This window comes from Myotis myotis, unplaced genomic scaffold, assembly GCF_014108235.1.
Source record: "Myotis myotis isolate mMyoMyo1 unplaced genomic scaffold, mMyoMyo1.p scaffold_m19_p_18, whole genome shotgun sequence".
NCBI classification, from domain to species: domain Eukaryota; kingdom Metazoa; phylum Chordata; class Mammalia; order Chiroptera; family Vespertilionidae; genus Myotis; species Myotis myotis.
Window position 1 is genome coordinate 28,307,760 of NW_023416322.1, and position 13,677 is coordinate 28,321,436.

A 13,677-nucleotide genomic window follows, 5' to 3' on the forward strand; every position below is an offset into this window, starting at 1 on the left:
TACATAATTATCTAAAATTAATTATCTTAATTTTGTAGTTTCCAAGTGGACCCTCAGCCCAGGCTTGCCGTTGATTCCCTCAGTTATAGCTGTGCTTACCTTGAACCTATCAAAATGCTGCCTTGCTTACATATTACTTAAGCTCCACCTTTACCATATCCTGTGTAATGACCCTGTTTTTTCTTTTTTTTTTTTAAATATATTTTATTGATTTTTTTACAGAGAGGAAGGGAGAGAGATAGAGAGTTAGAAACATCGATGAGAGAGAAACATCGATCAGCCGCCTCCTGCACATCCCCTACTGGGGATATGCCCGCAACCCAGGTACATGCCCTTGACCAGAATCGAACCTGGGACCCTTCAATCCGCAGGCCAACACTCTATCCACTGAGCCAAACCGGTTTCGGCTTCTTTTTTTTTTTTTTTAAATATATTTTATTGATTTTTCACAGAGAGGAAGGGAGAGAGATAGAAAGTTAGAAACATCGATGAGAGAAACATCGATCAGCTGCCTCCTGCACATCTCCCACTGGGGATGTGCCCGCAACCCAGGTACATGCCCTTGACCGGAATTGAACCTGGGACCCTTCAGTCCGCAGGCCGACGCTCTATCCACTGAGCCAAACCGGTTTCGGCGACCCTGTTTTTTCTTTTGATGTGTCAGTCCACATAGTTCTTCTGGTGTGTGTTCTTTCTTGCAGCAGCAATAGACCTAACTCTGTCCAACACACAGTTCTGTTCCTACTGCTTTTTATCAAGAAGGCCTTGTATCAATTCTCTTTCCTTCCTTTTATAGCTCTTTATTTTCCCTAAAGTTGATAATTGCCTGACCTTTTCTATTACTTGGTTTTCCATATCCCTATTAGGAATGCATCCCCCATACTCTCTGAAAGATGTATACACCCTCTCCCATAATTCCTCTGTCCCACACTTTTTCCTCTTAAAGACGCCTTCCTGGACCCATCTTCCCCTGGCTCCAAGCTATACTGGTTTCTCCCCTGCGTTTCTTTTTAAAAATATGACAACCTTGCCCTGGCCTGGTAGCTCAGTTGGTTAGAGCATGGTCCCCATATGCCAAGGTTGTGGGTTCATCTCTGATCAGGACACATGCAGGAAGCAACCACTGAATGCATAAATAAGTGGAACGAAAAAAATTGATCTCTCTCTCTCTCTCTCTCTCTCTCTCTCTCTCTCTCTCTCTCATCTCTCTAAAAAAAGGACAACCTTTGTTCTAACACCTATCTCAAAGCATCATGATTACTTGTCAATGCATCCGTTTTTCCTGACTCTTGCCTGCCCCTTCCACCCCAGGAGGGGCCGTATGTCTTGATTTCTCTATTTCTCCAAAGTTTATCATGGCGCTCAAGAAACGTTCGAATGAACGAACGAACGAATGGAATTTGTATGTATAGGTGAAGCTCATGAATGATATTGCAAGGTTTAAGGGTGGCCTCAGGCTTTCTTTCTTTTTTCCTTTTTATTGAATTTATTGGGGTGACACTGGTTAATAAAATTATACAGATTTCAGGCGTACAATGGCCTTAGGCTTTCTGCAAGGCCCTCGCCAGCTAGGAGCGGGGCCCTGAGGGAGAGAAGCAGCACTGAAGCCCTCGGGACCCAAGCTGCAGTCTCCGGAGCAGCCAGCTTTAACTCAGAGGCCGGAAGGACACCGGCCACGAGCCTTCCAGGCGCCGCCACGAGGACTACAACTCCCAGAAGGAAGCGCAAAGGCGGAGCGCGATCGGGGGCGGGGCTCCGCACGCTGACGTCAGACCCGCATGGAACCGGGAAGAGCCCGGCAGAAAGGTACGTGTAGGTTGCGGGCTGAATGGAGAGGGCGAGGAGGGTGAGAGCGAGGGCGGAGCGGCCCTCGGGGACGTGAGATGGAGGGGCCTGCTGAGGGAGAAGGACAGATGGGTCTCAGATGAAGCGGGGGTCGCGAGGTGGAACGATGTCGAGCTCTGCTTGCTCTTCCCGCAGCGACCATGACGAAGTTAGCACAGTGGCTTTGGGCACTGGCGCTCTTGGGCTCCGCCTGGGCGGCCCTGACCTTGGGGGCCCTGGATTTGCCTTCTTCCTGCCGGGAGGTCCTGTGGCCACTGCCCGCCTACTTGCTGGTGTCCGCCGGCTGCTATGCCCTGGCCACTGTGGGCTATCGCGTGGCCACTTTTCACGACTGCGAGGACGCCGCCCGCGAGCTGCAGAGCCAGATCCAAGAGGCCAGAGCCGACCTGTCCCGCAGGGGGATGCGCTTCTGACACTCCAACCCCTTTTACACCCGACAGCCGCTCCCTCCCACCCCCCATTAAAGAGAAGCTCACTTTCTAACTGTTTAGTATGGAGGATGGGGACTGGGGGTTATGTGTGTACCAAGTGGGAGGCAGACAAGCCACCTTACTGAGGTCAGCCAAGCGTTTACCTTTGCATTCTGCCGGTGTCCCTCCCTTTTGCTCCAAAGGAGGCAGAGACCCCTTCTCAAGGCCCCAGGACGGAAATGTTTCACTTTTCCCGGCCTTTTAACCCCGTCAGGAAGTGCTTCTTGAAGTCTAACCTACATTCTTCTTCATAACATCCACGCTCCGTCCTTTTTAAGGCCTTCCTAGTGTTTTCTAGGTTGCTCTGGTTCTTTTATTTATTTTTACCTTTCCCCTCACACATGCTCTGCTTCTTTTAGTTCCCTTTTCTGAGCTAAGCCTCCCAGCCCAGGAATAACTCAGCCAGACAGTGCTCCTCTACCCTTCACCAAACCCGGCAGGCTGAGAATCACCGCATAGAGAATGAGCCTTGAGGGACAGGGAAAGGGCACAGTTTATTTTAAGGCACACTCTAAAGATTTCACCCCAACCCCAAAATTAAAAAATATAATCTCTAAAAAATAAGTGCTTCATCTCCCAGGTCCCACCCACTCTTCTAAGTCAAGCTCTTTCTTTGGTCCCCAGATTCTCAAAGTTGTCTCTTTTCCCATAACCCCTGGCACCGTGCAGCTGGTCAGCAGGAACGGTTGAAACAGGTTGGTTTGAACCTCTTTGGCAACAGGTGTCCTGTGGTCAGGTGAGCTGCCTCAGGTCTGTAGGAGCTGGTAGTTCCTGTCTTGCTCCTGTGGGTACTTCCAGAAAAGCCAGAGGCGAATGCCGCTAGTGAGGATTCCTGGGACGTTGGGCACCTGAAATCGCAGGGGCTGCCATGAGGAGAGGAGTTGATTTCCCACGGTGCACACCTGCCACCCCCTCCCTGCGCTGCTTACCATGATGTAGGGATCGCTGAGTCGAAACCCATAGAGGGTCCAGGAGGCAGAGGTGAGGAGGGTGGCAATGGTCAGTGAGAAAGAGAGACGTTGGGTTGATTTGGTCTGAATAACTCTGGCCTGTGGGGAAGGATGAAAGACACTCCTCGTCCAGATACACAGTAAAGCTCCCACCGGGCCTGGTAAATTCCTCAGAACAGAGGGCAAATAGCCTCCCCGGCCTTCTGCTGCCCGACCTTCCCCTCCTGCCTCCCACTCACCCGCCTCGATTGCCCTGTCTCCTCCAGGCCTGGAATCTTCCTTTCCCTCTGGAGGGTAAGCTACAGCCTCTGCTATGGGGGCCTGACCCTTCTTATCTCCCCCACCTCCATGGACACGCCCACTCCCACTCACCAAGTCGGTCAGTGGTGAGAGGTACATGCTGATGGTGAAGACGCTGCAGAAGAGGCCCAGCTGCTGAAGCCTGGCCTCGATGTTGGGCACCAGGAGCCAAAAGTAACCAAAACCCAAGAGCAGGACCCCCAGCAGGGCTGCTGTCTGCAGGAGCTCAGCACCCTGCAGGGGAGAGAACAGCCTGGCTTCCACGTGTGCCAGGAGCCTCCTGACGCCCCCACCGGAATGAATTCCTCCTGCCTCTCCCTGCTCCAGTCGGGGAGCCAGCCCTGGTCTGGGCCTCCAGGGTTGCACTTGTCACGGCCTTTTCCCCACCAGTGGCCTGAGCCACCCACCACACTGGAGATCTCTAGGGGAGGGAAAGGTCTTTTCTGTGCGTTTGGTATACACGAGAGGAGCTTAATACATGCTTGTGTGACTGAATGGGGAAGCAGCTCATCATCTCACTCTCAGCCACCGGCCCTGGTTCTGAAGGAGCTAAGGGAGACAAAAGCCCTTTCCCTCAGTGTGTTGAGCAGCAAGGCACCATCCGGGCAGGCAGAGCTACCAGCCTTGCCCGAATACGGGGCGATTGTGAGTCTCGGGAGGCCGGCTCCATGGAGGAAGGAGGGCTGCATGGGTGTGTGTGTGTGCGGGGGGAGGCCTTCTAGGAAAAGGTGGCAGTGCCAGCTTGTTAAGTCTTCCAGGAAGCACTGTCCTGCCAGCGCGGCAGGGCAGCCCAGGGAGGGGGTGCAGGGCGGGCCTCTACCTTCCGAGGGCAGTAGTGCAGGTACACCAAGATATACAGGGTCTGCAGCACAGCGCCCACGGCGTTGACCACGATCAGGGTGCCATCTCCCTTCAGGGTCCCGTAGCCCAGCCAGCTCAGGTTGCTGCAGGAGGGAGGGAGGGACATTCGCCGAGGGGTTGACTGTGGGCTCTTCCAGGGCGCGCCCCCCCAGACAGTCTTTCCCGCCGCAGCCGTCACCCCTCTCACTTGACATCCGTAGTGAGAAAGGGCAGGAACTGGACACTGTCCACTCTCCGGGTCATCCACATGTGCCTGAGGTCCGAGCTGTAACGGTGCCCCGAAGGCAGGTGTGAGGGGAAGGCAGAGCCCCAGGGCCTGCATCCTCCCCCGACCACGGCGGACCCCGCTTCCGCCCTCCGCTCCCTGGCCTTGGAGTCAATGACCTGCCTCGCCCGGGTACCCCCGCCCCTCGACCCGATGCCACGGGGACCCCGGGTTCCGGACGCAGCCCGGGGCTGAGCCACGGCTCCGGCCCCCCTCGCTCCTTCCCCGGGTCCTGGTCCTGCCCTGCCCGGCCCGGCCGCGCGCTCACAGGCCCGTGGAGAACATGCCGAGGGTGAAGACCACGCACACCCCGGAGAGCAGCGCGTCCGCGGCGCCCGCCTCCATCCCTCGCCGACCCGCTCCGGAGCGCGGAGGGCAGGCCTCTGGGCGCCGGGCTCCGACGTGGGGCCCGCCCCTGCGCGTCCCCCGGAAACTGAGCCGGAACCCGGCCTCCGACGCGGGGCGGGAACTCAGGCCCCGCCCCCTGGCCGCCCGCCCGCGAGGTTCCCGGTGCTGACGTCGCCCTCCGGGTCTCGGTCGGCCCGCGGCTCCGCGCACTGGCCCCGGCCCCGGCGCTCCCCACCCTCCGCGCACCCCTTGGTCACCCGGACCCCAGCCTCCGCTCTCCCGCGGGCCCGCGTGGTGACCTCAGAAGCTGGCTGGACCCAACCGGACCAGCCCGCTCCCACCCAGAGCTCCAGATCGGAACCTCGGCGGCCCCGGGCTTGGGCGGCTTCCCGTTTGCTGGAGCCTCTTCCCAGTCTCCGCCCTAAACGACAGGGGTTGCGGGGATCGCCGGTTCTGGCAGGTGCCCTCTCCCTCGGCCACACCACCAACCTGGCGGGTCCACTGGAACCCGTATCATGTTGACCCCCCCCCCCCTCCGAGTCCGACCCTGACCTGCAGCTGGGGGACCCCCCCTCCCCTAGGTTCCCACAGGTCTCCGTCCCGAGGCTGCCCGGACTCACCCGCTGCAGGAGGACCTGCCCGGCGTGCACAGCCCACAGCCCGGGCTGCAAGGTGGGGGTGGGCAGAGGTCTGCCAGGAGGAACTCCAGAGCGGGGCCAGCCTGGAACCCGAGAGGCGGTGTGGGGAATCCCCGTCCCCCACAACCCTGAGGAGGAGTACCCCACTTTGGTGAGGGGTATGTACTCTTTCTAGAGAGGGAAGCAAATTCAAACCCATCGCTACTGGTATCTCCACAGCAGGGACTCGAGGGCTATACCAGTTAGTATGGAGGGCCAGAAAAGCAAGTCCAAAAAGACTGACACATCTTTATTTTGACACAAATATAAAAAAATTCCAGTACAAACAACATATTTATATACAAATTCTGTACATCTGGGCCCTGCCCTCACAGCTACACTCCAGGAAGAGGTGGGCACAGCCCCCTGCTGGCACCACTTTGGGGGTGCTGCCCCAGGGTAGAGGGTGCAGGGCTGGCTGCAGATCTCTCCGCAGCAGCTCCGCACATGGCAGAGGCTGGGGCCGCCCAAGAGTTCTGCCTCTCCGTCCGGGCTCCCGGCCGGGAAGCTCCTGCTTTTCCTTCAGTCCATCCTGGCACCCTGGCTCTTTGTGGAAGGGGCATCTTTGCCAAGTTCAGTGTCCTCCCACATGACCCCAGATCCCTTCCAGTTCAGCTCCCACCGCGCGCGCGCGCTTCTTAAGCGTCCATAGTTTTGTGTTTTGGTTTAAGGGCCGGAATGGCAGGGGAAGAACTGTCCGGCTTTGCCCGTCCTTCTGAGGTGGAGGCAGGGATGGCAATACCAGGCTTGCCGACCTCCCGTGGGTTGAAACCCTTAATACTGACCCGTTCTGAGGCTGCTGGGTGGCAGCTTGTGCATGTGGCGGGAGTGGTTCCCAGCACTGGGGCTTGGGGAGGTGCCCCAGGATCGAGGAGGGGTGCCTGCCCCGGCCTTCTCGGCCCTGTTCCAGTCCTTAGGCGAGATGTGGCATCCGACGTCACAGGGTTTGCAGCAGCAGGAATGGCAGGAGCAGCACAGCCCAGGCAAACGGGAAGAGGCGGGGGGCAGCGCTGTGACCGATGCTGTGTAGAACCTGCACCTCTGGGTCATCTGCGAGCGGGGAGGGCAGAGGCCCTCAGGTGAGCAGTCCCACTTTCTGGCACCAGCCCTCGGCCCAGCAAGGTTTCCCCCAGTTCCCGCCTAGCAAAGGAGCTACCTCCTGCCCCCAACCTCCTCAAGCCGACCCCCTTGTTCGCCCCAGCCACCTACCGGCTGCAATTCTCTTTTCCTGTGGGTTGTCATGGGCCTGAGGACTGTGAGCTAGAACACAGAGGTGGCCACAGATCAGGTACTGCACCAGGGAGATAGGGGTGGGCGTGCTGGGCGGGCCGGGCAGTGAACTCCCACCACCCCAGGTCATCAGGGCCAGAACGGGGATGGAGGAAGGAGGTTCACAGGGCCTTGACACTCACTGGTTTTGCCATCCACAGTCACCTTCAACCTCAAGCACCGGTCTTCTGCGTGGTGGATGGGTTTGGCTGCAAGATAAACCCACACAGGATTAAGGAAGGGGAGGGAAGGAAACAAGTGCAAATGCCTCTCTGGCCCTCCTTTCTCAGTCCCTGCTCATTTGAATCCCTCTCCTCCCTCTAAGCTTCGATTCTTACCTTCCTTAGGTTTTGCCCACTTTTTGCCCCATGTTCTGCCCAGCCTCCTTTCTTTGGAATAACCCTTGACTTTGGAGGTGGCGGTGAAAAGAACATGGCCACTGTCCTCTCCTCACAGTCCATCCATCCTTCACTCCTCCCAGCTGGAAGCCGGGCAAGGCCTGCACGGTATATTCCCCTTACACGGGCATTTTGTACGCCCCCGGCCTAGGCACCACTGGAAGAGTGAGGCCTGCATGCATTCTACACAAAGCTGACCTTACCACTCTTAAAATCTCCCAGTGCCCTCAGGATAAACTCCTTAGCTCTCCTTAGGTCCCCGTGATTGGCCCTGTCCATCTCGCCAAGCTCGTATTTCCCCTCTTGAAAGTGTTCCTCCTACTCCAGCCACACGGAGTTCCCTGAAGATGTCATGTTCTCTTTGCACGTGTCCCCTCATGTATGGCCAAGTCCTCTGCTTGTCCAAAGCTCTGGGAAACCAGGAGGCCTTCTCTGAGCCCCCCTGACCTGGAAGTACCCAGGTCATCCCTCCAGGGCCCCCGTGTCCATGTCTCCCGTAGCATACTGCTCTAACGGCCTGTTACCCTGTGTCTCTTCCCAGCTTTGAGGACAGGGACCCTGTAGTGTTTAATTTATCTTTGTGACCAGAGTGCCAAGCTCAGTAGAAGCTCACTCCACATTTGTAATGTGAATGAACAAAAACAGAATCCAGGATTGGAGAGGCCCTCTGCGGCTTGACTCCCCACCAAGCAGGTCCCCGGGCATCTGCATCACGCCAGCTGCGTCCCCCGGTACGTGCACCTTCATGCATGCCTCCCAGGCACTCACAGATGTAGTAGTAGCTGTGTCCCTCTTTGAACTCCTTGCCCAGGGTAAAGGGTGTGAAGCGCAGGAACTTCTCCGACAGTTTCTCTGGGCCATGCCTGGCACTGGGGTGGTTGCACTGCCAGCGGACCTGTTCCTTGGATTGGGGTTGGCACAGCTGGTACTGCTCGAGCTCCACCAGGTACAGTGTATACTGCTCCATGGCACTGGCTGCCACAGAGTCATCCTCATAATGGGGACAGATGATGTCCAGGTAGTCATTCAGCTGCACATGGACAGTGTAGTCCTCACTGCGGAACCTGGGCATGGGCGGAGGGGAAGGAAGCCAGCAGTCATTCAGGAGCCAGACCGGAGCCTGGAGTCTCCACATGTTCACACGACCCCCTCACTTTCACACTGGACCCCCACGCAGATGTTCTGACAATCTCAACTCCCAGTATTTACCAATCTCGATCTCTCAAGTATCTTTCCACCATTTCCAAACACCCCTCCACCATCCTTGTTTCCTATAACCCAATAAATAGCATCCACTTAGGGTCTTTTAGGCAACAAAGCACTTCCCATTCCCCCCTGATATTTACCCAAGGATGGGCTTCTAAATATTTCCATAGCTCACTCATCATTCTCTTCTACCCGTAAATATTTCCCCAAATTTATTCTTTTAAAAAATATATATTTTATTACAGAGAGGAGGGAGAAGGATAGAGAGTTAGAAACATCGATGAGAGAGAAACATCGATCAGCTGCCTCCTGCACACCCCCTATTGGGGATGTGCCCGCAACCAAAGTACATGCCCTTGACCGGAATCGAACCTGGGACCCTTGAGTCCTCAGGCTGACGCTCTATCCACGGAGCCAAACTAGTTAGGGCTCCCCAAATTTATTCTACCAGGTGTTCCTTTAAATGCTACTGGACTCAGTCTGAGACCCTACCGGCCCATTCCATCCTCAGGATCCAAGCAACCCTTCCTCTTTACCAGGCTACACAGGCCCCAACACCTTTATGTCTTCATTTCTCTTACTCCCTTCATTTCCCGCCCTCACCCATGGCATATATCTCACATTTCTCAGCTTCATGTCCCCCCAAAGCTCCCGTACACCCAGGCCCACAGATAATGCCTGAATCCTTGAAGTTAAATCACCTTCATCCATTCATTCATTCCCCTCAAATCTCTCCTTTTAGCTACTTAACATGATGCTCAGTCTCCTTGTCCACTTTTCCCAAGCACCCACAACACCACTGTCCCTCTTTCCGCAAAAGCCACACAACCAGCTGTGAGGTGAGCTCCAGAAACGCCGCGTTCTCGCATCTGAGGTTACCTCGCCTCCCAAGGTGGAGCCAGCTCCCCTCCCCCAGCCCATTCCCTACAGGCTCCGCAGGCTCCAGCCTGACTGCCCACCAGTCCCTCCCCCCAGCTCCAGACACCTGGCTCCAGGCTGGGTGGGGTCCTGTAAGGGGGAAAAGTGCCTCCTCACCTCCCTCTCCAAGCTGGTCAGCTTCTCCGAATTCCCCTGAGCACCGTCAGCTAGAGACTCAGCAGACTTGGCTGCCAACTTGCTACAAGCCGAAGCCCTGGGCACGGGCGGTGGGCGGAGTGCCGGGAATTAGGCCAAGGCCTTGGAAGTGGGCACCCACTGCCCAGTCAGCATGACCCCTAAGAGGCCTGGCCTTGCGGGTGGCGTGCCAGTTCTCAAGCTAGGCTGACCGGGGCCCCTCCCCCACCCTGGGGAGGAGAAGGAGAGTGAGAGAGGCAGGGAGAGAGAGAGAGAAGCAGAGAGAGGCTTTTAAAATTCCTCTCTGGAGAGATAAACATAGAAGCCATTTCAGAACAGGTATTTCAGCTCGGCCTGGCATCCTTCCCCCATTCCAGTGAAGGGCACTGACTCATTCCTCATCCACCTCTGCCACCCTCCCTGGCATTCACGGGAGTCCGTGAAAATTTACCTGGTCAAATGTGGACCCCAGGATGGCACAGTGTCCACTGGCCCTGGGCACTCGCCCCCAGGCAAAGGGGGCTGGCAGGTCTGAATGGGCAGGGTACTTGTCCCTCCAGCACCAAGGAGGCCCGTGCCCAGCTCACAGTTGCACCACCCTTCCCACGCTGCCCCCTCCAAGATCCCAGGGCCGATGGATGCTCGCTGCCCTGAGTCACTGTGCCAGCCTCACACCCGCCTAGCTCCTTGCCACCTCATCCTTAGCCCTCAGCTGGGCCTAGCTTGGCTGCCCGCGGACTCCAATCTGGGCTGGCTTCTCTTTAGTCCTGGGTATAGTCGGGGTGCATGTGGCCAGATGAACAGGGCAGAACTCTGCTTGGTGGGGGCACCCGTCACCCCCTTCCTGGGGTACAATCTGCTCCACAATCTGACCCTTTTGACTCTTGCTCCCCATCTGGGAAAGGGGGGCAGTGGCGTCAGGGAAGGCGGGGAAAGGGGCAAGGAAGAGGCTCCTTCCTGAAAGAGAGGAAACCTGGGAGCTTGGGAACGGAAAAGGCCAGGGTCACCCCCTCCCTCCTCACAGCTTCCTGCCCCTCCTCCTCCTTCAGCCAGCACCTGGCATGGGCATAAACAGGGACTTTGCTCTCTCCCACTAGGACAAGATTTGGTCAAGAAAGCAAAGAGCAGACAGCAAGGAGCGGGGTGGGGGAGGGCTGACTGGGCTGCCCCTTTTAAACCATGGGCAAGAGGGGACTGCCCTCTGGGGCTGGTGCTAGCTGTTCTCACCCAGCATGCCACCGGCAGACCCTCTCACCCAGCAGTACTGCAGCAGGGCCGGAGGAAGCTGGCACAATGTCTTCATTAGGGGGGTTGGGGGGGGGGGGCAGGAGCACTAGGGCTGGGGGGGGCCCAGCTGAGTGTACTGTTTTTCCTGACCCCAAGCTGTTCAGCCCTCCTCGCCATGCTTCTCCCTACCCCTCCCCTCCTGTTTCTCCACAGATATTGTTCCCATAACTTCAGAAAACTCAAGGGCGAGAACAAAGGGTCCCACGGAGCTTCTTCAGTCCAGGACCATTTGCCTCGAGGCCCTAAAACTGCCCAGGAGGAATTAACTCCTCCCCGCCCGGAGCCCTGGGTAACCTTTTAACCCCTTCCATGCCGTCTGGGCCTTTCCCATGACCTCCCTCCCCCATCTCTTTAGTTTTACTACGTGAACCTCGTAAACAGATGACTACCTTCGCCTGCTCACCCACAGCGCGTGCCTCACTCCTGTCATCTCTAAAGATCCCTTGGTGGGGAACTTCCCACCACCATCACCTTAAGTACAGAATGAACTTTAATGGCGCAGCCCCGGCCCCTCCTGAGAGGTCCTTCTAGGATTACAGCGAGCATTCGGCTTCCTCTTGGTGTCATGCCAGGTACCTGTCAGTGTGGGCAGATGCCCAAGTGACAGACAAGGAGAGGGGTACAGGCTTTGGTGGTGGGGGGACGGCAACAAGGGCCCTGGTGGCCAGGGAGGGTGGTTAGTCCGGGCGGGAGGCAGGGTCAGTTCAGCATGGGTGCCTCGCTTCGGAGAAGGAGAGGTGACGCCGGGAAGGAGAGGAGGGACAGAAATAGAAATAGGAAGCAGACACGGGCAGGTTCCTACCCTGGGTGGCCTCCTCCCAGGTCCGGGGGAGAAGTGAGGGCAAACACATTTAAGGAATCCCTCCCGCCTCTGGTCGCCACCCCAGGACTCCAGTCAGGGGCTGGCTGGCACAGTTAGCCTGGGGTCAGCCTGGGTGCAGGGGCAGTGCCACCGGACGCCCTGTGGGCCGGAGACTCGGGCTTACTTGGGGTTTGAACTGTTCCAGAAGACGGTGTGGCGGTCGGCAGCGGCCAGACTGTAGCAGAGACCCAGGAGCGGGGCCCAGAGGAACTCCATATCGCGGGGCCCGTGCAGGCCGGGCGGGGGCGAGGGGCTCGTCAGGGTCCGGGCTCCCGCTGGCTTTCTCCCCGGCGCAGTCGGCTCAGCACTCAGATTTCGCAGTCGGCACTGGGCTCACCGATTTGGCTCCAGCGCCTCCGGACTCCGCCTTTTGGGCCAGCGCCGCCCGACACCCGCCCCGCCCCCCGCCCCGCCCGGCGCGCGGCTGCCCTGGGGCCTGGGGACTGGGGAGGTGGAGGAGGGGAGCGCCGGCGAGGGGAGCCGAGCGCGCGACTGCGCCGGGGCCGATCCGCCACGAGCTGCGTGTGCGCTCGCTTGCGGGTCTGTGAGCCGCTTTCTGGGCCTGTTCGGGGCGGTGGGTCTGTGTCCCCCCCGCAGAGCCGCGTGCGGGAGAGGGAACCGGCAGCTCTGCGAACACGCGGGGGCGAGACCCTGCTTTTGCGCGCTGCGCGCGGGTCTTGCCGGGCGCCAGGTGGTTGACAGGTCCCGCACGGTTCCCGAGGTGCCCCTCCCCGGCTCCCCGCGTTCCCACACTCTCCCCGCCACCCCCCAGGGCCGGGCTGCGCTCAGCTGCCCCTCCTCAAATACGCGGCTGTTTGTTTTTGTTGGGTTTGTCAATGTTGTCTTTGTTCGGGAGATTGTGTCATCGCCTAGATGTCGGGAATCAAGTGTGACCCTGAGTGACCAAGTGTGTAACGTGTGTGGCCGGGGGTTAGGGCGCACCTCTGTGCCTGTGAGAGGGGGAGGCGCATCCTGGGCCCGCGATAGGGTTTGCTTCTGCTTCTAGTGCGCCCTTTGGCGTGTGCGTGTGCGTGTGCGTGTGCGAACACACGTGTGCACCATGGAATGGGCTCTGAATGTGGACGGTGAGAATCTGAGCATGAAGAGCGCCTAACCACACATGTGCTTCTGGCATGTCAGATCCCTGTGACGGTGTGCGAGGGTGAAGGCATTTGAATCCGCCACAGCTGCGTCTGGGGTGGGGGAGCGTGTGAAACTCGGACGTGTGTTTGCTAATGCTGTACGAAGAGGAAGGCAAAGTGCACAGGCCAGCAGGGTGTGTGGGGTACGGTAGGGGGCAGGAGTGTTTACGTGGGTCCCGGGGCTGGGCAGTTGGGTCTCCGAATCATCAGGCTCCAGAACCCAGCTCGGCCCCCTCCCCGCGCCCCGTAAACAAACCCACTGGAATTCGCTGGTGCTGCGGAGAGTGGGGGGGGGGGGGGCGCTCCTCGCAAGGGTCTATGTCGTATGGAGGGGAGTCTGCCGCCCCGCTCGCGGGGAGGAGCGGCCGCCAGGTGCTGGATGGGGCTGGCGCGCCTGCGGGGAAGGGCCGAATGCTGTGCGCCCGGCGGCTGGTGCGCGCGCCCCCGGTAGGTGTCGGAGTGAGTGTGCGCGCACCCTGGCCAGCCCTGCACGCAGCTGCGCAGCGCGGGAAGCCGCAGGCTCCGGGCCTCCCCTTCCCCCCGGCCGGCGCGGGCCCCGCTTCCCCGGTTCCCAAGCCGTTTCATCCTTCTCTTTTACGGCCAGGGCTGGCGACAGCCCCTGTAATTACTCAGGGCCCGGACGCCAAGGCTAGACCTGCACTGACCCCGTGGGGAGGGGCCTGGGGCGGAGGAGGGCCCCGGCTGGCTCCCCGCCCCGCCCCCCCCTCGGGGCGCAAGTGCGTG

The 13,677-nt window shown here is 58.6% G+C and overlaps 3 protein-coding genes across 7 annotated transcripts; 1 reads left to right on the forward strand and 2 right to left on the reverse strand.

The window, feature by feature from the left end:
- Positions 1-1,710: 1,710 nt before the first annotated feature.
- DPM3 (dolichyl-phosphate mannosyltransferase subunit 3, regulatory) lies at positions 1,711-2,328 on the forward strand. The gene is made up of 2 exons (XM_036344363.1): positions 1,711-1,806; positions 1,981-2,328. The coding sequence occupies exons 1-2, from the start codon at positions 1,779-1,781 to the stop codon at positions 2,256-2,258; spliced, it is 306 nt and encodes a 101-aa protein (XP_036200256.1). The 5' UTR covers positions 1,711-1,778; the 3' UTR covers positions 2,259-2,328.
- A 454-nt stretch (positions 2,329-2,782) lies between these two features.
- SLC50A1 (solute carrier family 50 member 1) lies at positions 2,783-5,139 on the reverse strand. Of its 4 annotated transcripts, none has more exons than XM_036344362.1 (6): positions 4,979-5,139; positions 4,614-4,691; positions 4,386-4,509; positions 3,638-3,799; positions 3,245-3,364; positions 2,783-3,178 (listed from the first exon to the last, which is right to left on the reverse strand). In XM_036344362.1, the coding sequence occupies exons 2-6, from the start codon at positions 4,673-4,675 to the stop codon at positions 3,062-3,064; spliced, it is 585 nt and encodes a 194-aa protein (XP_036200255.1). In that variant the 5' UTR covers positions 4,676-4,691; positions 4,979-5,139; the 3' UTR covers positions 2,783-3,061. The 4 variants fall into 4 exon arrangements, with proteins under 4 accessions (XP_036200255.1, XP_036200252.1, XP_036200253.1 ...); XM_036344359.1 differs by having other exon boundaries at positions 4,960-5,122; XM_036344360.1 differs by having other exon boundaries at positions 2,783-3,163; positions 4,960-5,121.
- Positions 5,140-5,945: 806 nt separating this feature from the next.
- On the reverse strand, positions 5,946-12,169 carry EFNA1 (ephrin A1). Of its 2 annotated transcripts, XM_036343390.1 has the most exons (5): positions 11,916-12,161; positions 8,152-8,447; positions 7,129-7,194; positions 6,926-6,976; positions 5,946-6,766 (listed from the first exon to the last, which is right to left on the reverse strand). In XM_036343390.1, the coding sequence occupies exons 1-5, from the start codon at positions 12,005-12,007 to the stop codon at positions 6,654-6,656; spliced, it is 618 nt and encodes a 205-aa protein (XP_036199283.1). In that variant the 5' UTR covers positions 12,008-12,161; the 3' UTR covers positions 5,946-6,653. The 2 variants fall into 2 exon arrangements, with proteins under 2 accessions (XP_036199283.1, XP_036199285.1); XM_036343392.1 differs by lacking the exon at positions 6,926-6,976 and having other exon boundaries at positions 11,916-12,169.
- Positions 12,170-13,677: the final 1,508 nt, after the last annotated feature.